The following is a 22,439-nucleotide window of genomic DNA, read 5'->3' as shown; positions in this document are numbered from 1 at the left end:
GCAGGGAAAGCCCCTGGTGGGCTGTGCCGGTTTGTTTACCTGCCACGTTCGCAGGTTTGGCCGATCGCAGCTTCCTGTGGCCACGGTTTGCCACTCCAGGCCAATGGGAGCTGCAGGAAGCGGCGTGGGCCAAGGGATGTCCTGGCCACCACTTCCTGCAACCCCCATTGGCCTGGAGCGGCGAACCGCGGCCACTGGGAGCTGCGATCGGCTGAACCTGCGGATGCAGCAGGTAAACAAACCGGCCCGGCCCGTGAGGGGCTTTCCCTGAACAAGCGGCAGCCCTGGTTTGAGAACCACTGCTCTACACTACATTTACCAGTGTTATGTCCAGTCTGCTTGCAAATGTTCCTAAGCTACAGACTTTCATCACGTCCATTGGGAGAATATTTCACAGTCTAATCGATTTCACTGCCTGAGTTTTTGTTGGCATCTAAATTAAATTTCCCCTCTTTCAATTTCATCCCATCACTCCTAGTAATGACCTTCTGTATCGTCCTAAGTAATTCCTCTACTTTCTCCTTGATGCCTGATTGTCCCCACACAGGATACAAATCAGTCCGGTTGTTACTTGTATCTTGCTAGGGGAAAAGGGTGTATCTGGGGTTGTGAAACGGAGGAAAAAATCAAGCCCTTGGTTTTACACCATTCAAACATTTGTAGACTGTTCAAATCCCTGACGTAAATGGTTATGCATCTGGCTTAACACGTGAGAGGTCCCATTCAGTACCACTGATGTGCATAAAAGTTTGCAAGTTCAGGGCCTGAGTTAGCTCTTTTAATTCTTTCTCACCTTAGTCCCTCCAGTCACTGGTTTTACACTGAATGCCTTTCAAACTCTGATCAATGTTCTTCTCTGAATGAAATGACCTAAAATGAAAGCAATAGCCTAGGTATGGTCTCACCAGACCATGGCCATAAAGGGATATTATTACTTTTCTGCTCTGTGACATGATACTTCAGTATCTGCAACTGCAGGGGCTGATCTTTCTGTCATAGCATTGTAAAATCATATCTAATCTGCTGTCTGCTATCACACTTAGGCCTTGTTCAGTTTTTTAGAGTCTTCTTCATTACCATTGAATTTCAAACAATGATACTGATTTTTTTCCTTTAGTTACAGTACATTGCCTTTTCCCAAATTGAATCAATCTTATTTATCAGAGGGGTAGCCGTGTTCGTCTGAATCTGTAAAAAGCAACAGAGGGTCCTGTGGCACCTTTGAGACTAACAGAAGTATAGGGAGCATAAGCTTTCGTGGGTAAGAACCTCACTTCTTCAGATGCAAGTAATGGAAATCTCCAGAGGCAGGTATAAATCAGTGTGGAGATAACGAGGTTAGTTCAATCGGGGAGGGTGAGGTGCTCTGCTAGCAGTTGAGGTGTGAACACCAAGGGAGGAGAAACTGCTTCTGTAGTTGGATAGCCATTCACAGTCTTTGTTTAATCCTGATCTGATGGTGTCAAATTTGCAAATGAACTGGAGCTCAGCAGTTTCTGTTTGGAGTCTGGTCCTGAAGTTTTTTTGCTGTAAGATGGCTACCTTTACATCTGCTATTGTGTGGCCAGGGAGGTTGAAGTGTTCTCCTACAGGTTTTTGTATATTGCCATTCCTGATATCTGACTTGTGTCCATTTATCCTCTTGCGTAGTGACTGTCCAGTTTGGCCAATGTACATAGCAGAGGGGCATTGCTGGCATATGATGGCATATATAACATTGGTGGACGTGCAGGTGAATGAGCCGGTGATGTTGTAGCTGATCTGGTTAGGTCCTGTGATGGTGTTGCTGGTGTAGATATGTGGGCAGAGTTGGCATCGAGGTTTGTTGCATGGGTTGGTTCCTGAGTTAGAGTTGTTATGGTGCGGTGCGTGGTTGCTGGTGAGAATATGCTTAAGGTTGGCAGGTTGTCTGTGGGCGAGGACTGGCCTGCCTCCCAAGGTCTGTGAAAGTGAGGGATCATTGTCCAAAATGGGTTGTAGGTCACTGATGATGCGTTGGAGAGGTTTAAGCTGAGGACTGTAGGTGATGGCCAGTGGAGTTCTGTTGGTTTCTCTTCTGGGCCTGTCTTGTAGCAGGAGGCTAATGTCAGGGTGGTTTCTGAGGCTGTGGATGGCATTGCGTTCTGCACGACTTAGGTTATGAGGCAAGCGATGTTGTTTTTCCACAATTTCTGCCTGTGCACGTCGGCGGAAGCATTCTATGTATAGGTCCAGACTGTCATTTCGACCCTCAGGAGGAGTCCATGTGGAGTTCTTCTTCCTGTGTTGTTGGTGGGAGGGTATCTGTGTATCAGTGCGCTGTTCAGTGTTATCTTGAAAGTATTCTTTGAGTCGGAGGTGGCGAAAGTAGGCTTCCAGATCACCACAGAACTGTATCATGTTCGTGGGGGTGCTGGGGCAAAAGGAGAGTCCCCGAGATAGGACAGACTCTTCTGCTGGGTTGAGTGTGTAGCAGGATAAATTGATGATATTGCTGGGTGAGTTAAGCTGTCTAAAATCCTACCTGCCACATGGGGCCACAACAGGGGTACCCCTAACTCACTCAGCAACATGATACAGTTCTGTGCCATCCACAGCCTCAGAAACCACCCTGACATTATCATCAAAGAGGCTGATAAAGGAGGTGCTGTTGTCATCATGAACAGGTCTGACTACCAGAAGGAGGCTGCCAGACAACTCTCCAATACCAAATTCTACAGGCCACTTTCCTCAGATCCCACTGAGGAATACACTAAGAAACTGCACCATCTGCTCAGGACACTCCCTACACTAACACAGGAACAAATCAACATACCCTTAGAGCCCCGATCGGGGTTATTCTATCTACTACCTAAGATCCACAAACCTGGAAATCCTGGACGCCCCATCATCTCGGGCATTGGCACTCTCACTGAAGGACTGTCTGGATATGTGGACTCCCTACTCAGACCCTACGCCACCAGCACTCCCAGCTATCTCCGTGACACCACAGATTTCCTGAGAAAACTACAATGCATTGGTGACCTCCCAGAAAACACCATCCTAGCCACCATGGATGTAGAGGCTCTCTACACAAACATCCCACATACAGATGGAATACAAGCTGTCAGGAACAGTATCCCTGATGATGACACAGCACAACTTATTGCTGAGCTCTGACTTTATCCTCATGCACAATTATTTCAAATTTGGTGACAATATATACCTCCAGACCAGAGGCACCGCTATGGGCACCCGCATGGCTCCACAATATGCCAACATTTTTATGGCTGACCTGGAACAACGCTTCCTCAGCTCTCGTCCACTCATGCCCCTTCTCTACCTACGCTATATTGATGACATCTTCATCATCTGGACCCATGGGAAGGAGACCCTGGAAGAATTCCACCATGATTTCAACAGCTTCCACCCCACCATCAACCTCAGCCTGGACCAATCTACACGGGAGGTCCACTTCCTAGACACCACCGTACAAATAAGCGATGGCCACATTAACACCACCCTATACCAAAAACCCACCGACCGCTATGCCTACCTTCATGCCTCCAGCTTCCACCCCGGTCACACCACACGATCCATCGTCTACAGCCAAGCACTGAGGTACAATCGCATCTGCTCCAACCCCTCAGACAGAGACCAACACCGACAAGATCTTCACCAAGCATTCTCAAAACTACGATACCCACACAAGGAAATAAAGAAACAAATCAACAGAGCCAGACATGTACCCAGAAGCCTCCTGCTACAAGACAGGCCCACAGATAACCTGCCAACCTTAAGCATATTCTCACCAGCAATCACGCACCGCACCATAACAACTCTAACTCAGGAACCAACCCATGCAACAAACCTCGATGCCAACTCTGCCCACATATCTACACCAGCAACACCATCACAGGACCTAACCAGATCAGCTACAACATCACCGGCTCATTCACCTGCACGTCCACCAATGTTATATATGCCATCATATGCCAGCAATGCCCCTCTGCTATGTACATTGGCCAAACTGGACAGTCACTACGCAAGAGGATAAATGGACACAAGTCAGATATCAGGAATGGCAATATACAAAAACCTGTAGGAGAACACTTCAACCTCCCTGGCCACACAATAGCAGATGTAAAGGTAGCCATCTTACAGCAAAAAAACTTCAGGACCAGACTCCAAACAGAAACTGCTGAGCTCCAGTTCATTTGCAAATTTGACACCATCAGATCAGGATTAAACAAAGACTGTGAATGGCTGTCCAACTACAGAAGCAGTTTCTCCTCCCTTGGTGTTCACACCTCAACTGCTAGCAGAGCACCTCACCCTCCCTGATTGAACTAACCTCGTTATCTCCACACTGATTTATACCTGCCTCTGGAGATTTCCATTACTTGCATCTGAAGAAGTGAGGTTCTTACCCACGAAAGCTTATGCTCCCTATACTTCTGTTAGTCTCAAAGATGCCACAGGACCCTCTTTGCTTTTTACAATCTTATTTAGTTACTTTTTGCCCAGACTTTAATCTTTCTAAGTCCCTTGATGGTTTTTTCGTTGTCCTCACTGGTAGGTACAATTCCTCCTAATTTCATATCATATTGGAATTTCATTAGTATATTTTACTCTATCTTCCATTAATGAAAATGTTAGTGCAGACTTAATATCAATCTCTGTGATAGTCCAATAGACACTTTACCCACACAATATATTGCTATTTATCATTACCCTTTGTTTATGTCCATCAATCAGCCAATTGTCAGTTTGAGTGTGTTCCTATCCCAATTTGAATTGATTTTTCAAGTAAGATTGAGACAATTGCTTTATTAACATCCAAATATTACATTTAGTGCACTCCACTCTTTCAGTGATTTGGAAATTAAACTAAAAAAGCAATCAAGTTTGTGTGGAAAGATTTATTCTTTATTGCCCTCTGTCAGGAAAACACATAAGTACCTGCTGAACTTTATGCATCAGCTTAAACCCTATTGACTTCAGTGTGACTTAAGCATGTATTTAAGTGCTCTATTGAATTGGGAACTAAAATACAATCCCAGTTCCATTATCTCATAGGTGTTTAATGAGCATTTTCTCTTAGTATTTGTCCTTTTATTAAGGATAGAAACTTAACTTACAGGATGGTAATTGCCAGGATCATCTTTTCTTTCATGTTTTGAAAATTAGTGTTTTTTTCTCTAATCTGCTATATCCCCAGTTCTCCATAACTTTCCAAAAATAAATGTCCATGGTACCATACATTCTTTAGCTAGATTCCTTTAATACCATAGGTTTCCTACCATTCCGAGCTGCTGATTTGTGTATTTTCATATTTTCCAAGTATTTTCTTGTATTTCCTTTATCAGTACTACTTTCCATGGTCTTCCTTACTTCCTAATTGTTCAAACTTTTTTCTTTTATTGTTATATTCAGGCAGGACTTATTTTGTGTAAAGTGTTGTGGTTAACTTGAAGTGTTTTAAATTCAATATTTTCTTTAAAAAAATCCAATTTCTGATAAAGCACCTATTAAATAATATGGCCTGATTATTTCCACCCCACAAATATTTAGAGGCATGAGTATCTTCAACGGGACTATTCATGTGTGTAAAGTTGTTAAAACACCTGAATGTGTGCAAGATTGGAGCCTTACTCACTAAGCATGATCCTGGTGAGGTGCAGAGCACCCTCTTTTTTTACTGAAGACAATGGGAGAAAAAGGTGTTCAGCACCTCAAAGGATGGTGCCCCAAGTGCTGCTAGATCACAAACTAAGCAAACCAGGGGAGGAAAAATAGAGACAATTATTTGTTTTCCCTCCACTAATTTTTCAGATATAGTGACCCAAAGTCTCTTTTGTAACTATAGGAGATACAAAATTTTCAGATAGAAATAGGATTTTCAAATTGACAACGTCCCTTTAGTGCTTTTACCTAGAATTTACTCGTTCTGCTTTTTCCCTCTTCTTATCTCTTTCCAACGAGCCTTACTTGACTTTGCACTCTTATTTTTTGACTCCTATCTTTTTTAATCACTTTTTTTTAAAACCTCAAGTCTTTAAGCAGTTCCATGGAAAACCACATTTGCTCCTTTGCACTTTAATTTGTATCTTCTAGGATTCCCCAATCTCCCAGTCAACCTCACTCACTAGATTTTGTAATTCCTCAAAGTTTTCTGTTTTGAAAATTATCTTATTACACTAATGCATTTTCTGAACCAACCCTTTATAATACCAGATTTAAGTGGTTGCTGGTCAGGTTCAAAGTTTTCCTTTTTATGCTCACATTCTCTGTACTGCTTTCCCTTCCAGATTCTGTTGTTTAACTTTATTGATGTAGAATGGCTGCTGCATTCCAGCCCAGAAGTGGCTACATTTCTGTAGTAGGTGAAGTGATCCTGATGTGCTGTAAACAGTCTATCAGACATTTTAGGATTATTAATGAGGGAAGGTGCCATATAAATGTAAGGCATTAGCAATATTTTCTGTTGATCTATAACCTGCACATCCTACCCTGCATCAGGTACCTCAATGCACTGGAGGCTGGAGTCTCATACTTCTCTTTAAAGGTGAAGTTCAAAGAGGTTTTAAGGACACCAGAACAATTAAAGAAAATTGTGAAGGATCAGAGCCGGAAAAGCAATGGTAAGGGGAGATAAGAGTTCCCTCTCCCTTGCATGCATGCTGTTGATCTCTATCTATGCACTACTGCCTGGGTTATGTTCTGGGGGAAATCTTTCAATTTATGGCAGAAAGAGCACAGATACTCTTTTTCATCTTCTATTTTTGTGAATGTGGGAAGATGGCACAGAACTCAATTCCCCCACTGTCCTGATAAAGCATATGGGCATATTCTGCTTGTAGAGGCCTTTTGGGGTAGATTATCTTCTGAAGACATGACACTGTCTTCCTACAAGCCCTGTACAGTGAAGCATTCATAACCCAGCAGCCCCCTGTCATAGTTTGGATTCCTGGGTCACAAGAATGCTCAGCTTCTCTCTCTGTGTCTATTTCTCTTTCACTCACACCCTTTTTGTGCATTAAGGGGGCTCATTTCAAACATGGGGGAATGACCAATCCTTACTGGAAACCTTGGCCATGGTGGTGATGCCTCAGCTCTATTAACAAGTGCTTATGATAATGCTAACCCCTGACATCATTGGGGAGGGGAAGCATGAGAATAAGGAAGCCAGTGACAGATTAATGGTTTATTCTTCTAATGCCCTTTGCGTTAGAACCTTCCAGTTCTGGGCACCGCATTTCAAGAAAGATGTGGAGAAATTGGAGAGGGTCCAGAGAAAAGCAACAAGAATGATTAAAGGTCTTGAGAACATGACTTATGAAGGAAGGCTGAAAGAATTGGGTTTGTTTAGTTTGGAAAAGAGAAGACTGAGAGGGGACATGATAGCAGTTTTCAGGTATCTAAAAGGGTGTCATAAGGAGGAGGGAGAAAACTTGTTCACCTTAGCCTCTAAGGATAGAACAAGAAGCAATGGGCTTAAACTGCAGCAAGGGAGGCCTAGGTTGGACATGAGGAAAAAGTTCCTAACTGTCAGAGTGGTTAAACACTGGAATAAATTGCCTAGGGAGGTTGTGGAATCTCCATCTCTGGAGATATTTAAGAGTAGGTTAGATAAATGTCTATCAGGGATGGTCTAGACAATATTTGGTCCTGCCATGCGGGCAGGGGACTGGACTTGATGACCTCTCGAGGTCCCTTCCAGTCCTAGAATCTATGAATCTATGAATACCATGTTACTGATAGTAGTTTATGCCGCACTCCATCTATGTGCGATTTTAATGCTCATGAAAGGAAGGTGCTGATAATGGCTGGAGTCAGGCATAATGTGGGCAGGTGCTGAGCAAGCTTTCCCCTCCCACTGATAGTGTAGTTCAGTCCTGACCCACAACTATCTGTTCTCCTATTTCTGGCAATGCCTCTCAGCCCTGACTTGCTGTAGCCCTGATATTCTAGATTTTATGGTCTAAGAACAGTATGTAAAACTCTATTTGTCCTCCTCTCCTTATTTGTATGTTTCTCACCTTCTCTCCATCTGTCTTTGCCTGGTCTGTAGTGATCATCATGTGTGGCTCCCCAGCTGAGGTCAAGACAATCCTAGGGGAAGAGAAAGTAGATGAGGACATAGTCATCATCCTGGTGGATCTTCACAAGTAAAGTATCACCACTGGTTTTCCTTCTGCTCCCACTCCCATTTCCTGCAGGATGGAGCTAATGGAAATAGTGCAAGAGGAACTCTCATGCTGAGGAGACATTTTCCCATGAAACATTTCCCAGTCACCTCCTTTTCATAGTCTTCTTGGCCCCCTTTTAGCCAATTATCAAAGCTTTTTGGTGTTTGAACCAGGACGCATCCTCCACATCACTTATCCAATCTATGTTAGATTTTTTCAAAGGCATCTAAATTTTGGACTGTGATGTCATAATCATAGAGTCATGACCTCACTGCAGGATGAAATTATAGAATAACAGAAATCAAAGTTAGAACCTACTGTCCTTTCTATCTTCCTCCCCACTACCCCAACAGCAAATGCAGGAATACACCCTAAAATATATTCTCCAGGGCTTTGTCTTGTCCAATTTTAAATGACATAAGTAGTGTGGCTTCCACCACTTCCACTGAGAGACTATTCCATAGCCAAATGGATCTCCCTATTAGGATGTATTCCCTGATATTCAGCCTAAATATTCACTTGCTCGATTTCATCTTAGTATTCCCAATTACAGCCTCTTCAGATCACCTTACATGATTTCTCTCCTTCTTTAAGATGGGATCTTCAAAGGAGCCTAAAGTAGTTAGGTACTCAGTTAGGATTTGGGCATCTAACTACCTTAGGCTCCTTTGAAAATTTGGCCAGAAGGCTAGAATTTTCAAAGGTATAGAGGCACCTAAAGAGGCAGAGAGGCACCTGGTGGGATTTTCAAAAACATCTAAGGCCTGGTCTACACGGGGTGTGTGTGTGTGTGTGTGTGTCTACGTTACACAACTTCAGCTACGTGAGTAACGTAGCTGAATTCAATGTACTTAGATCTACTCACCATGGTGTCTTCACTGTGGTGAGTCGACTGCTGACGCTCTGCTGTTGATTCCACCTGCACCTCTTACTCCTGTGGAGTACCGGTGTCGATGGGAGAGCGCTCGGTAATCGATTTATCGCGTCTAGGCTAGACGCGATAAATTGACCCCTGATGGATCAATCGCTGCCCACCGAGTGAGTTAGGCACCTAACTCATTCAAATCAATGGAAGTTAGGGACCTAACCTGCTTTTGAAAATCCCACTAGGCACCTAAATACCTGTGAAGGTCTGGCCCTTGGTGTTTATGCCCTTAATGTAATTGTAGACATTTCTCATATCTCCCTTAGTTGTAGAGCTGGTCAGGAATTTTTGACAAAGTTTTTCATCCAAAAATGTTGATTTGTCAAATCCTGTCAAAAGGGCAGTTTTGATTAAAATTTTTCTCAGCTCCAAGTTGAAATTTCGACTCAAAATAAAAGAGCAAGAGACCCTGGAATAGCTTGCTGGTTATGGCACTCTCTTAGGATGCAGGAGCTATAAGACATCTAGGTTCTAGGGCCTGCTCTGCCTAATTCAGAGCAGAGACCTGAACACAGGTCTACCTCATCCCTGGTGAGTGCCCTAACCATGGGGCTATAGAGTCAGTCTTTCTTTCTGAGCCAATGAATATTTAACTTACATGAAGTGGAACAGCTTCAACAGGAGAGATCCACCTTAGAATAGCCTGGCAGCTAATGCACTCAGCTGGGATGTAGATGATCACAGTTCAAGTCTCTGCTCTGAATTAGGCAGAGCAGTGACTTGAACCTAGGTCTCTCATGTCTCCTCCATCATAGGTGAGTGCCATAATCACTAGGCCATTGGTTATTCTATAGTTGGTAATTCTGATTTTTCACAGAAAAAATTTCAAAGGTCTCAGTTTCCTCCCACTGTAGCATGGGAAGCTTTTCAAAATCATGAAATTTCTCACAGGACAGGAAAACTGTTTCCTACCCAGTTCTAGTTAGTTGCAGAATTTGGCCAAATGACACATGGGATTTTTTAAAAATTTCCCTACATTTACCATTTCCTCTAGCCCCTGGATTGTTTTCTTGCTATTCTGATCTTCCAGTTTGTCAGACATATATAAAAGTGAGAGAGAGAGGCTATTACCAAGTGATTATTGCAATGACCTCCACAGCAGTGATCTCAATAGGATTTCACAAATGCAAGATTCTGACTTCATTACAGGATGGAACAGCAGCTGGAAGCCTCGAAGTTTTCACTCAAACACATATTTGCAATAACAGGAAAGGGAGTTGTTGTCAATAAGTGTTGATGGCATTGAGAGAAATGGTCTTTCAGGGTTTCCCTAGGATTATATCCCTCTTTGAAACATACTAAGCTCGGACATAAATATATAAATCTGAAGGAAATCAGGTAGCAGTAGTATATTGACCATCTCTTTGATGTTATGTATAGGACAAAATTTTTATTATGGATGTTAGAATGATGTAAGAGCTATTGAAAATATTACAGAACAGGGTACTATTCATGGTACTCTAAATATCCTGTGACTATAAGTCACCAGTTCCAATCAGGTCCATGCCATGGCTAGCAGGCAAAGAAACTGGAAAACTCAGATTAGGAATGGGTTATGGAGCCTTTCACTGGTTACAGTTCTATGTGAAATGGACTGGTTATCTCAGTTCAATATCACTAAGACAATAGGTGTTTTCACCATACTAACTGGTTCCAGTAGTGGTAGCCTCAAAGAGGCCAAGAATCCCCAGGACCATCGAGTCTGAATGCCTCTCAATCCTAGACTGGCCTCTCTGGGTCAGGATTGAGGCACTAAAGGAATAGTTTAGTAATCTAAGATCTAGGTTCAAACACCTCTTGGAATCACAGGTTAAAGTTCCAACAGGCTCAACTCAATCTTTCCTCCTCCAAAGGGAATACATGAAGTAGCCTGCAGTTCACTTGGTGTGTGTGGTTTTCAGATTACACCTTTAAAACATGGAGTCCTATAAGCATTGTGTTGACATCAAGGATCCTATGACACTTTCCATAAGATCAGGGGGATGCTCTTGTGTCCTTGGCCACAATTTCCCTGCCTTCATTAGCGTGCAGAGTGGTGTCTGAAACTGGTTGCCTCTCTCCCCCACCCAGTTGCCTATTTTTCAGTGGTGTTGTGTTTATATAGATGTAAAGAACAGACTAGGGAGGAAGATGTGCTCCTGGTTAAGGCACGCTCCTTGGACGCGGACACTTGGGCTTCATTCCTGGCTCTGCCACAGACCTTGGGCACGTCACTAAGGGTTGGTCTACATGGCACTGGCAAAGCACGTTAGAGGGTGTGATTGATAAAGCGCTTCAATGAACTGTGCTCCTACTGCCCTGCATAGACCCTTCTGGAACAAGCTAAAAGGATTATGTTAACACGATCTGAGTATCTTTTAGTTCATGCCAGCAAGGTCGACATGGGGCAGTTAAAGCATTTTACAAATCACACCCTTCTAATGTGCTTTGCCGATGCCATATAGACAACTTCTACAGAGGTGTTTTGAAAATAAATTCATTTATACATGGCCCCGCATCACCACCGTGCGTATAAATATTTACAGATAGGGCGGTCTGTGCAGTGATAGCACAGACTAAATTTCCACTCTGCCTGGGATGAGATGATTTTTTTCTCCCTTCAGTAGGAGGATTGGAGCCACCACTGCAGTTGCTGCAGCATGTGGTCTTCTGACAGGGCCAGCTGCCTCAGTGCCATGACGCCCTCCTGCCATTCATTGCTGCTTGTGTTTGATTTTCGCATAACCCTGTAGTTTATGGGATGTCTGAGATCAGGCCTTCTCATATACAAACACAAAAGTATGGTAATCCAAACAAGCAACAGAGGGTAACTGGGTCAGGCCCCACTTTTCTCTAGTGGTGGAGTTCCCCAGATAGCTCTGTGGATTTAAATTCTGTTGCCAGCCAGGACTTAAGCATAGATCATGTTGATCTGTAGAACTAAGTCAGCCACTGCTAGGAGGAATCTTGCAGAGCTACTAAATCCTGTGGGCTCCAGGGAATTTTCCCCATTGGTCAGTCCAAGCCTGATTGTAAAGTACTTTGAGATCCCTTCAGGGTGAGAGGTGCAGTCTGAGGATATTATTAAGGACAGGGGCAGTGGATATGGGGGTGGGGAAGCTGCTGCTGCTTCCTGTGCTTGGGCTAAAGAGAGGACTTTGGTCTCCAAAGCTCTTATTCTGGCACTAAATTCATACTGAAAGTTAAAAAGACAAGAATGAGCAATCAAATGTGGGTTATGGGATGAGATTCACAAAAGGAGTTTTTAGCAATCCAACTCTATCAAATACAATTATATAATACTGCCCCTTCCTATTGTTACTTATAGCCAATCTCCTCAGTGATGCTTTCAGCAAGTGGTTCTCACTTACTGCAGTTCTCAGACTGTGGTTTGTGGAGCACTTCCAGATGGTCTGCGGAGCTGCTTCTGTCATGAAGCGAAGTAGCAGCCATCTTCAAGCAGTGGTCTATCCTGCTAGTGCTAGCTCATCACCAAACTTTGATGGTTTCCACAAACTCTTTTAGCTCACTAAACTAAGGAAAAACAAGCCAGCCCTTCTCTGCACCCTGCATAGCTATTTCATAGCTTTCTTGGCCAAGTGTTTCTTTTGTGTAAATTCTGCTGCGATCAAGTTTGTAAAGGACCCCAAAATTAGTGGGATAGTAAATACATCAGAGGTCAAAAACAAATTGACAGGTAATCTGGAGAGATTGTAGTAATGGAGTCTTCAGACACCAAGAAGAGACTCAGGCCCAGGTATTTAGGCTCCTAACTTCCACTGATTTTAATAAAAGTTAGAAGCCTAGATAGCATTTTGGATCTGGGACTCAGTCTCTCTACGTGTAAAGTGCTGCAAGCAGGGAGAGAAAATAAACAGCACAGAAACAAAGCAGGGCAATAGAATCTATTTAGGCATATGTGTTTATTTTTATCTGGTGTCTTCAGATCCGTCCCAATATTACCATTTTGTGTAGCTAAACACTATAGCTGCCACAGGGATAGTGTGAACAATGGAAGGGGATGTATCTACCACAGTGAAAAGTGATTTACAATGTCAAAAAGTTTGAGAATCACCATGTGAACCTGTTAATCAACAGTTCCTTTTGGGAAGAGGGGGAAGGTCTCTCTAGGTATGCAGAGCTGGAGGTTTCCCCTAATCCTGCTATCATTGTCCCTGAAGCACTTGTGGTTTTTTTTTGCAGTAACATGTACTTTCAGAACAACACCAAATCAGACAGTTATATGCGGAAAGTCCTTGTCCTGACGCTGCCACCACCCAGTTACACACTGAATTCCACAGATTCCACAGAAGAACACCTGGTAACCACATTATTTCATATCTGATCATTTCATCCAGCCCACTTGTATTCACACAAGAGTGTTCCAAAAAAAAAAAAAAAAAAGGCTGCTACTGACTGTACTCATCCCACAAAACAAATTAATCACATTGCAACACAGCAGCGTGGTATAGGAATGTTTAGCTCTTCATGTCATGACAGTGTGACGATGCTGGATGACCTCTCATCCTCCTGCTGTAATGTGGCATCATGATGTACGGTTACAGCATCACAAAGCAAAGGTGCAAGACAGTTGTGCTACAATATGAGGCCCAAACTAAGTTCAAAGCTTTTAATTGGCCTGCAAGTGTCTAATTTATGGGACTTGGGAGAGAGCTGTGAAAATTTTTACTCCTGGGGGAATTCTGTGCCACTGCACATGTACAGAATTTATGTCCCCCACAGATTTCTTTGTTTCCCCACAGAAAAATGACTTTCTGACGGGGAAGCAAAGGGAAGCCACAAAAACAGTCACCTGACCCTCCCCAGCAGTATGTTTCAGGTGCCCAGGGCAGCCAGCAGAGTGGTAAATCACTGTGGGGTGGGGGCAGGACTGGGGAAGACACAGCTGGTGGCTCCTACCCTGCGCCAGGCTCAGCTGCTAGTCCCGGGTGAGCTGGGGAGGATGGGACTTCCTCCTCTCCTGCACGGCATCTGGGGCCAGGTCAGACCCACCCCCAGATTTCTCCACTGGCTGTAGGAAGCTCTGCAACCCTCCCTCCTCCCCCAGCACTTCCTGCACCCATTGCTCCTCAGCTGCAGGGGGAGGGATCACTGTACAGGGAGCTGCTCAGCCATCCATCCAACTCCTGTGCATCCAGACCCTTCTCATACCCAGACTCTCCTGCTGAACCTCACCCTGCCCTCCGCACCCAGAACCCCCTGATGAGCCCCCTCCCCTTGCACCTGGACCACCCTGACGAGCCACTCACACCCAGATCCCCACCCTACTGAGCCCCAACCACCTGCACCTGGATCCCAACCCCACTGAACCCCACTCCCCCAGCATTGGGACCCCCCACTGAGCCCCCACATCCAGACCCCGCCCTGCTGAGCTCTGTCCCGTGCCCACACACTCAGACCCCCCTGCTGAGCACCAACCACCTTTACCTGGACCCCCCGGGAGAGTCCTATTACCACTGCATCCAGAACCCCACAACAAGACCTTGTGCATCCAAATGCCCCCGAACCCAGATCCCCCACTGAGCCACCACACCCAGATTGCCCCACACAGAACCCTCTCAACCCACACCTGGATCCCCCCATACTTAGCCCCTCCACACTTTGATCCTCCCTTGCTGAGCCTGCCTGCCCACAGCTGGTGCACCTGGCATCGAGGGGCAGGACCCTGGGGTGTTTCTGGGGCAGGCCTGGTCCTTGCACTGTGTCAGGGTTGGATGCAGCCTCAGCGCTGAGTCCGTGTCCTGGGGGTGGGGGGAACGGCAGGGGAGGTTAGGTGGAGCTGCACAGTGATCTCCCACCTCTGTGCAGCCAGTGGCCTGTGCTCCCCAATGCCATGCTGGAGTCTCCACATTTATTTGACAAATAAAATTTGCAGAATTTTAATATATCATGCACAGAACTTTTAATTTATTGGCACAGAATGCCCTCAGGAGCAGAAAATATGGACTGTACCTCAAGTTTTGGGGTGACTGTAAAGTCTATCAGATGTTTTCTAGAGTAGCTATACTACATAATTCAGGCCGGATTTATAGATATGGTGGGGCTGTGGAGGGAAAAGGAGCAGTGGCCAGGTTTCAGAGACACAGACTGTGGGGAAAACAAGGACTGAGAGACAGAAACTCTGCTACACTACAGAGGAAGCGAGGGAAAAAGGAAGGGTCTGGAATTGTGATTGGGGGAGTTGTGGGAAGACAGAGATGAAGCACCTTGCTCTCAAAGGGAGAATAAATGGGGGATTTGGAGGTGGAAGAGCCTCTTGTAACAGGTTTCTAGCTGAGCAGTACAGCTACAGGGCTTAGTTGCCTTCCCCTGTGCCCCTGGGGATAAGTGCAATGGTACTGGTGCAGAACAACAGAATAAACTCTGATGAAAGGTAATTCAGTGATTTTTTTTTATGGGTGCCCTTGCTCTGCCCATTTGGGGCTTGTCATCTACAATGTCACAGCAGATCCAGGGTTATTTGGAGCTTATGCCACAGCATTTCTTTTCCGGGTCAACTTTCTGCTATCTGGGTCGCATCAGCAAAAAGTCAGGCAGGACCAGTGCCTTATGTACCTTTAATATCACCAAGTCTCCCCTGCAGGCTTCTAGAAACCTTTGAGGCGCCATCAAGTATTATAGACTAGTGAACTAAACCCAAGGCATGGAAAATTCAGAAATGAACAGTTGTCAGGAGGTGTCTAGTGGAAAATACTTTTGACCCACAGAACCTCTTGCTATTCCAGTCCTAGGGCCTCCCCAGTTCTGCCACTGCACCTTAATCTTGACCTGCAGTACCCTCTTACTACAGACCTGTGGCTCCATTACCTCACTCTGCTTATACATCTCAATCCCACCTTGCAGCATCCTATTTTTCCAAGCCTGATCCCCCACACACCACTACCAATGCACCTCACTCTGATCTGCAGCAGCTTCTGCTGTTCCATTCCTGAAGTTTCTCCTGAGCTGATACCCCCAACTATGCTGCAGTTTTGGATGGAGGTACAAACAGGCTGTGTTGCCAACTTCTTTTTCCCCCCTATTCTAGCTGAATAATGACTATATTGTCGGCTATTTGGATGGAGTCTTGCTATTTGGACACGTCCTGAAGAAACTTCTGCTCTCCCAACAGCCAATTGGGAGTCCCGCTGATTTCATTCAACAGTTTCGGAACATCACATTTCAAGGTAATCAAGTACAATTCTGAGCAACAGCTCACTGAGTGGACTGTGGGGAGAGGGAGTTTGTTTTCCAGGTGGGCATGAGGGGAAGTCCCCTTACTGCTGAACGGGTTCAGACTCTGCAATGAGTTGTCTTCCCTCTTGTTCTGTTCAATTGATTTTTCCAAATATACTATGATAATCAGCACTGAAGAAACAGACTAAGTAATATCCACACACAGAGAATCCCCCTCCATATACATCACATACAAAATAAGAAATGAAACATTTTATAAATTTCAATTAGGACCGAAGTGTTTGGGGGCCAGAATCTCTCCTGGGCTGCAGGCTCTTCACACTGGTCTGGCGGTGTAAAGGGTACAGAAATGACCTAGGAGGAATATTCCTGTATAGTGGGAGGGGCACTCCCTGGTCAGCACAGAATAGGATGACATATGTTAAGCTCCCTGGCCTTATTACATTGTGCTTTTCTGATGTAGGTATAGAGGTCTGAATTCTCTATATGGGGACTGTTGCCTGGGTGGACCAAAGGATGTGTAATTGTGAGGCATCCAAGTGGGTTGCAGAGTCCATTAGACTCTTCCCTGTCATCTGACTGGCATCCAGGTTTTATTTTAGGCTAGACACAAGGTTGGATGAGGATGAAGTATACATAACATTGAACCAAATCCATCTCTAAGCTTCATCCCCCAAAATGTAGCCAGTTCTTCTTTTGTCATTGTCCTGGATGGTAGTGTGGGGAGTATGTATAGTAGATAACGTTCAGCCACAGCTAACATTGGCCAAGAAAGCATCAGCATCAATTTCACCATTGACTTCAGAGGGAGCAGAATTAGGCCAACACTGAGTGCTTTTGAAGATTACACCCTAAAATCCTTAGTCTGTAACATTAACATATCCTGAGTTATGGAATGTATGCGTTCCCCACCATAAGAAAGAAAGCAGCAGGGTAAGAAAAAGTATGGTTAAAATAGCAAGGTACACAAGGTTATTAGACCCAAAAAGCTATCCCTCAAAAGATGAAAATCTAGCCCAAGTGAAGCCAGTAGAAAAGAACATAAATTATCTCTGTATTTCCCTCCTTGTTAACAGACTTTGAGACCAAGGATAGAATCAGAGTTTCCTTCTCACCTCTAGAGATGGTCCCTTGAAGGCACATTGGCAGGATCAGTGTATGGAAATAAAACAGACTGGTTGCTACATGAGTTGTATCTTTTCTGTGGTTAGGGAGGCTTCATTCTTCAGTATTGTCAGATCTACTCCTTTACCAATTTCAAACTCCTATTTTAAAGCAAAAATAGTATGGAAATAGGGGAGAAGCAGAGGCTGAATAAGCTGATGTGGGTGCTAAGAAGGGTGCTGTTGTGTAGATGCAGAAGGTTAATGGGAAGAAAAACCCTAACATCAGAAGTCTCTTAATTTACACCTCTCTTCTTGTCACGTTAATGCTTCTTGGGAAAGTGCCAGGCTCCTTCATTGATCTGTTCCTTGTGTCCACAGGTGCACTGGGTCCAGTGACCCTGGATGAATTTGGAGATCTTGATGTCAATTTGTCTCTATTGTATACATCAGTAGATACCTATCAAGTATGTAATTCCATTAAGAAGGTGTTCTGTGGTGATCTGTGAGAGGGGAACTAGAGGCCCTGAGTTAGAGTGTGACTATGACAAGAGAGATAGCCAGAGCTGAAATGGAGGTGTACTAGAGCTGTCTGTGTGCAGGTGTGGGGGCTAGGGGTCCCTTCAAGTCCCCTCCCAGACCCCACTTCAGGTCCTTGTACTGTCTTTCTCATCCTGCTGGCAGCTGCCCAAGGGATCCTTGGAGCAAATAAACAAATGAAAAGTCTTCTCCTCTCTTTCTTCCCTTCTGGGAGATGGGAGTCCATGGGAAATTAAAGAAAAGTAAGGGTGACCTGGGACTCAGGCAGTCTTCCTGGGTCAGCTCTTTGGGCTTAGTCTAGATGGGGGTCTATCTCCAGCCCCTCCTCATGGGCATGTTGTTTTGAGGCTCAGTTGTGCAGCTTTGGGAGAAGTGAAGCTTGTTGCTGTCTCTCTGTGTGAGCCTAGCTGGGCTTTCAGAGACAGGGCAGCCTTCATCCTGTTCACTGCCCCATCCTGGGCCAAGTGCTCCCTTTTAAGCTCCCCCCCACTCCAGGCAGAACAAGCCTTGCAGGTGTGCCTTGTTGGTGTTGAACAGGCCCAGGGGAACTTGTTTATCTCCTCTCTGCCATTTTGAGAGCATGCCCCTTCACAGCAGCACAATGAGGCAAGTGAGGAAATGAGTCACCCTGATAACTTGGTAGACTGATGCAGTCAAAAACACCAGACTTTGTGGGACTGCTGCACTTCTGGGAAGGACAGAGGAGTAATACAGGCAGAATATGAAAAACAGAAACATGACCCAGGCTGGAAGGGACACATCATTGCAGCAGAGGACATGAGTCTATTTTGCTGGAAGTTGTGTAGTGCATTATGGGAGGATAAAGCAAAGGAAAGGGACTGAGCGTGAGAGCTATTAACGAAGTTCATTTCTATATTCTCTCACAGTTCCAGACCCTCCTGCAGTATGACACTCATCAGAATAAGACAGAACCAATGACTACCAGCCCATCTTTCAGCTGGAAGAACCGGAAGCTGCCTAATGACATTCCAAGCACCGGTGAGATACCTACTAAAACTGGTTCATAATGGAGGGGGCTCATGCACCATTAAGATAACACTTACTATGCAATGTGGCCACCCAATCTTAACTGCCATTGGGATGTCAATAGGAGCTGAGAATATGACAGTCCCTTATCCTACCCTAACTAAACCTGTCATTTTCTGTGTATCCAATACAACTTCAAATTATCATTTCTGTTCATATACTGCTAGGAGCCTTGCTGTACTCTGTGGAGCACAGTTGATCTGTGGTGTACATGATGTGATTGGAATAACAGAGACTTGGTGGGATCACTCACATGACTGGAGTACTGTCATGGATGGATATAAGCTGTTCAGGAAGGACAGGCAGGGCAGAAAAGGTGGAGGAGTTGCGTTGTATGTAAGAGAGGAGTATGACTGCTCAGAGCTCTGGTATGAAACTGCAGAAAAACCTGAGAGGCTCTGGATTAAGTTTAGAAGTGTGAGCAACAAGGGTGATGTCGTGGTGGGAATCTGCTATAGACCACCAGACCAGGGGGATGAGGTGGATGAGGTGTTCTTCCGGCAACTAACAGAAGTTACTAGATCGCAGGCCCTGGTTCTCATGGGAGACTTCAATCACCGTGATATCTGCTGGGAGAGCTATACAGCAGTGCACAGACAATCCAGGAAGTTTTTGGAAAATGTAGGGGACAATTTCCTGGTGCAAGTCCTGGAGGAACCAATTAGGGGCAGAGCTCTTCTTGACCTGCTGCTCACAAACCAGGAAGAATTAATAGGGGAAGCAAAAGTGGATGGGAACCTGGGAGACAGTGACCATGAGATGGTCCAGTTCAGGATCCTGACACAAGGAAGAAAGGAGAGCAGCAGAATACGGACCCTGGCCTTCAGAAAAGCAGACTTTGAGTCCCTCAGGGAACTGATGGGCAGGATCTCCTGGAAGAATAACATGAGGGGGAAAGGCGTCCAGGAGAGCTGGCTGTATTTAAAAGAATCCTTATTGAGGCTCTAGGAAAAAAACATCCCGATGTGTAGAAAGAATAGTAAATATGGCAGGTGACCAGCTTGGCTTAACAGTGAAATCCATGCTGATCTTAAACACAAAAAAGAAGCTTACAAGAAGTGGAAGATTGGACAAATGACCAGGGAGTATAAAAATATTGCTCAGGCATGCAGGAGTGAAATCAGGAAGGCCAAATCACACTTGGAGTTGCAGCTAGAAAGAGATGTTAAGAGTAACAAGAAGGGTTTCTTCAGGTATGTTAGCAACAAAAAGAAAGTCAAGGAAAGTGTGGGCCCCTTACTGAATGAGGGAGGCAACTTAGTGATAGAGGATGTGGAAAAAGCTAATGTACTCAATGCTTTTTTTGCCTCTGTCTTCACGAACAAGGTCAGCTCCCAGACTGCTGCACTGGGCAGCACAGCATGGGGAGGAGGTGACCAGCCCTCTGTGGAGAAAGAAGTGGTTCGGGACTATTTAGAAAAGCTGGATGAGCACAAGTCCATGTGGCTGGATGCGCTGCATCCGAGGGTGCTAAAGGAGTTGGCAGATGTGATTGCAGAGCCATTGGCCATTATCTTTGAAAACTCACTGTGATCAGGGGAGGTCCTGGATGACTGGAAAAAGGCTAATATAGTGCCCATCTTTAAAAAAGGGAAGGAGAAGGATCCGGGGAACTACAGGCCAGTCAGCCTCACCTCAGTCCCTGGAAAAATCATGGAGCGGGTCCTCAAGGAATCACTTCTGAAGCACTTAGAGGAGAGGAAAGTGATCAGGAATAGTCAGCATGGATTCATCAAGGGCAAGTCATGCCTGATTAACCTAATTGCCTTCTATGATGAGATAACTGGCTCTGTGGATGAGGGGAAAGCAGTGGATGTGTTATTCCTTGACTTTAGCAAAGCTTTTGATACGGTTTCCCACAGGATTCTTGCCAGCAAGTTAAAGAACTATGGGCTGGATGAATGGACTATAAGGTGGATATAAAGTTGGCTAGATCGTTGCGCTCAACGGGTAGTGATCAATGGCTCCATGTCTAATTGGCAGCCGATATCAAGCGGAGTGTCCCAAGGGTCGGTCCTGGGGCCAGTTTTGTTCAATATCTTCATTAATGATCTGGAGCAGGGATCGGCAACGTTTGGCACACGGCTCGCCAGGGTAAGCACCCTGGCGGGCTGGGCCAGTTTATTTACCTGCTGATGCGGCAGGTTCGGCCGATTGCGGCCCCCACTTGCCGCAGTTCGCCGTCCCGGGCCAATGGGGGCCACGATCGGCTGAACCTGCCGCATCAGCAGGTAAATAAACTGGCCCGGCCCGTCAGGATGCTTACCCTGGCGAGCCGCGTGCCAAACGTTGCCGACCCCTGATCTGGAGGATGGTGTGGATTGCACCCTCAGCAAATTTGCAGATGACACTAAACTGGGAGGAGTGGAAGATACGCTGGCGGGTAAGGATAGGATACAGAGGAACCTAGACAAATTAGAGGATTGGGCCAAAAGAAATCTGATGAGGTTCAACAAGGACAGGTGCAGAGTCCTGCACTTAGGACGGAAGAATCCCATGCACTGCTACAGACTAGGGACCAAATGGCTAGGCAGCAGTTCTGCAGAAAAGGACCTAGGGGTTATAGTGGACGAGAAGCTGGATATGAGTCAACAGTTAAGGGAAAGGGGTGGGTCAGCTTTTATGGCCTGCATCATGCAGGAGGTCAGACTAGATGATCATAATGGTCCCTTCTGACCTTAAAGTCTATGAGTCTATGAGTGTGCCCTTGTTGCCAAGAAGGCTAACGGCATTTTGGGCTGTATAAGTAGGGGCATTGCCAGCAGATCGAGGGACATGCTCATTCCCCTCTATTCGACATTGGTGAGGCCTCATCTGGAGTACTGTGTCCAGTTTTGGGCCCCACACTACAAGAAGGATGTGGAAAAATTGGAAAGAGTCCAGCGGAGGGCAACAAAAATTATTAGTGGGCTGGAGCACATGACTTATGAGGAGAGGCTGAGGGAACTGGGATTGTTTAGTCTCCAGAAGAGAAGAATGAGGGGGGATTTGATGGCTGCTTTCAACTACCTGAAAGGGCGTTCCAAAGAGGATGGATCTAGACTGTTCTCAGTGGTACCTGACGAAAAAACAAGGAGTAATGGTCTCAAGTTGCAGTTGGGGAGGTTTAGGTTGGATATTAGGAAAAACTTTTTCACTAGGAGGGTGGTGAAACACTGGAATGGGTTACCTAGGGAGGTGGTGGAATCTCCTTCCTTAGAGGTTTTTAAGGTCAGGCTTTACAAAGCCCTGGCTGGGATGATTTAGTTGGGGATTGGTCCTGCTTTGAGCAGGGGGTTGGACTAGATGACCTCCTGAGGTCCCTTCAAACCCTGATATTCTATGATTCTGTGTGGCTGGAAGAGATCACATTGGACAGTAAAAACTTTACTGAAGTGTAATGGTACTGTGATGGACCAAAGGGGCAGAGTTAATGTTGCATGGCAGGTGTCTTCCTAACTTTGCATTTCCTACATTTGTAAGGTTTGTGCTTTCTTGGCCTGTGCAATAGTACCTCCA

At 45.2% G+C, this 22,439-nt stretch overlaps 1 protein-coding gene across 3 annotated transcripts in view; it reads left to right on the top strand.

Annotated features, from left to right (window-relative positions):
• Nucleotides 1-22,439, top strand: part of GUCY2C (guanylate cyclase 2C) — a 70,882-nt gene that overhangs the window by 8,845 nt on the left and 39,598 nt on the right. The window contains exons 5-10 of one of the 3 annotated variants that reach the window (XM_065562396.1): nucleotides 6,481-6,602; nucleotides 8,033-8,129; nucleotides 13,258-13,375; nucleotides 16,103-16,241; nucleotides 17,736-17,821; nucleotides 18,782-18,893. In XM_065562396.1, the coding sequence (XP_065418468.1) occupies nucleotides 6,481-6,602; nucleotides 8,033-8,129; nucleotides 13,258-13,375; nucleotides 16,103-16,241; nucleotides 17,736-17,821; nucleotides 18,782-18,893 (674 nt within the window). The remainder of the gene's footprint in view (nucleotides 1-6,480; nucleotides 6,603-8,032; nucleotides 8,130-13,257; nucleotides 13,376-16,102; nucleotides 16,242-17,735; nucleotides 17,822-18,781; nucleotides 18,894-22,439) is intronic. The other 2 variants (XM_065562404.1, XM_065562400.1) reach the window with 2 other exon arrangements.

Source organism: Chrysemys picta, chromosome 1 (assembly GCF_011386835.1).
Source record: "Chrysemys picta bellii isolate R12L10 chromosome 1, ASM1138683v2, whole genome shotgun sequence".
Lineage (NCBI taxonomy): Eukaryota > Metazoa > Chordata > Testudines > Emydidae > Chrysemys > Chrysemys picta.
This window is presented reverse-complemented; position numbering and strand designations above follow the sequence as displayed.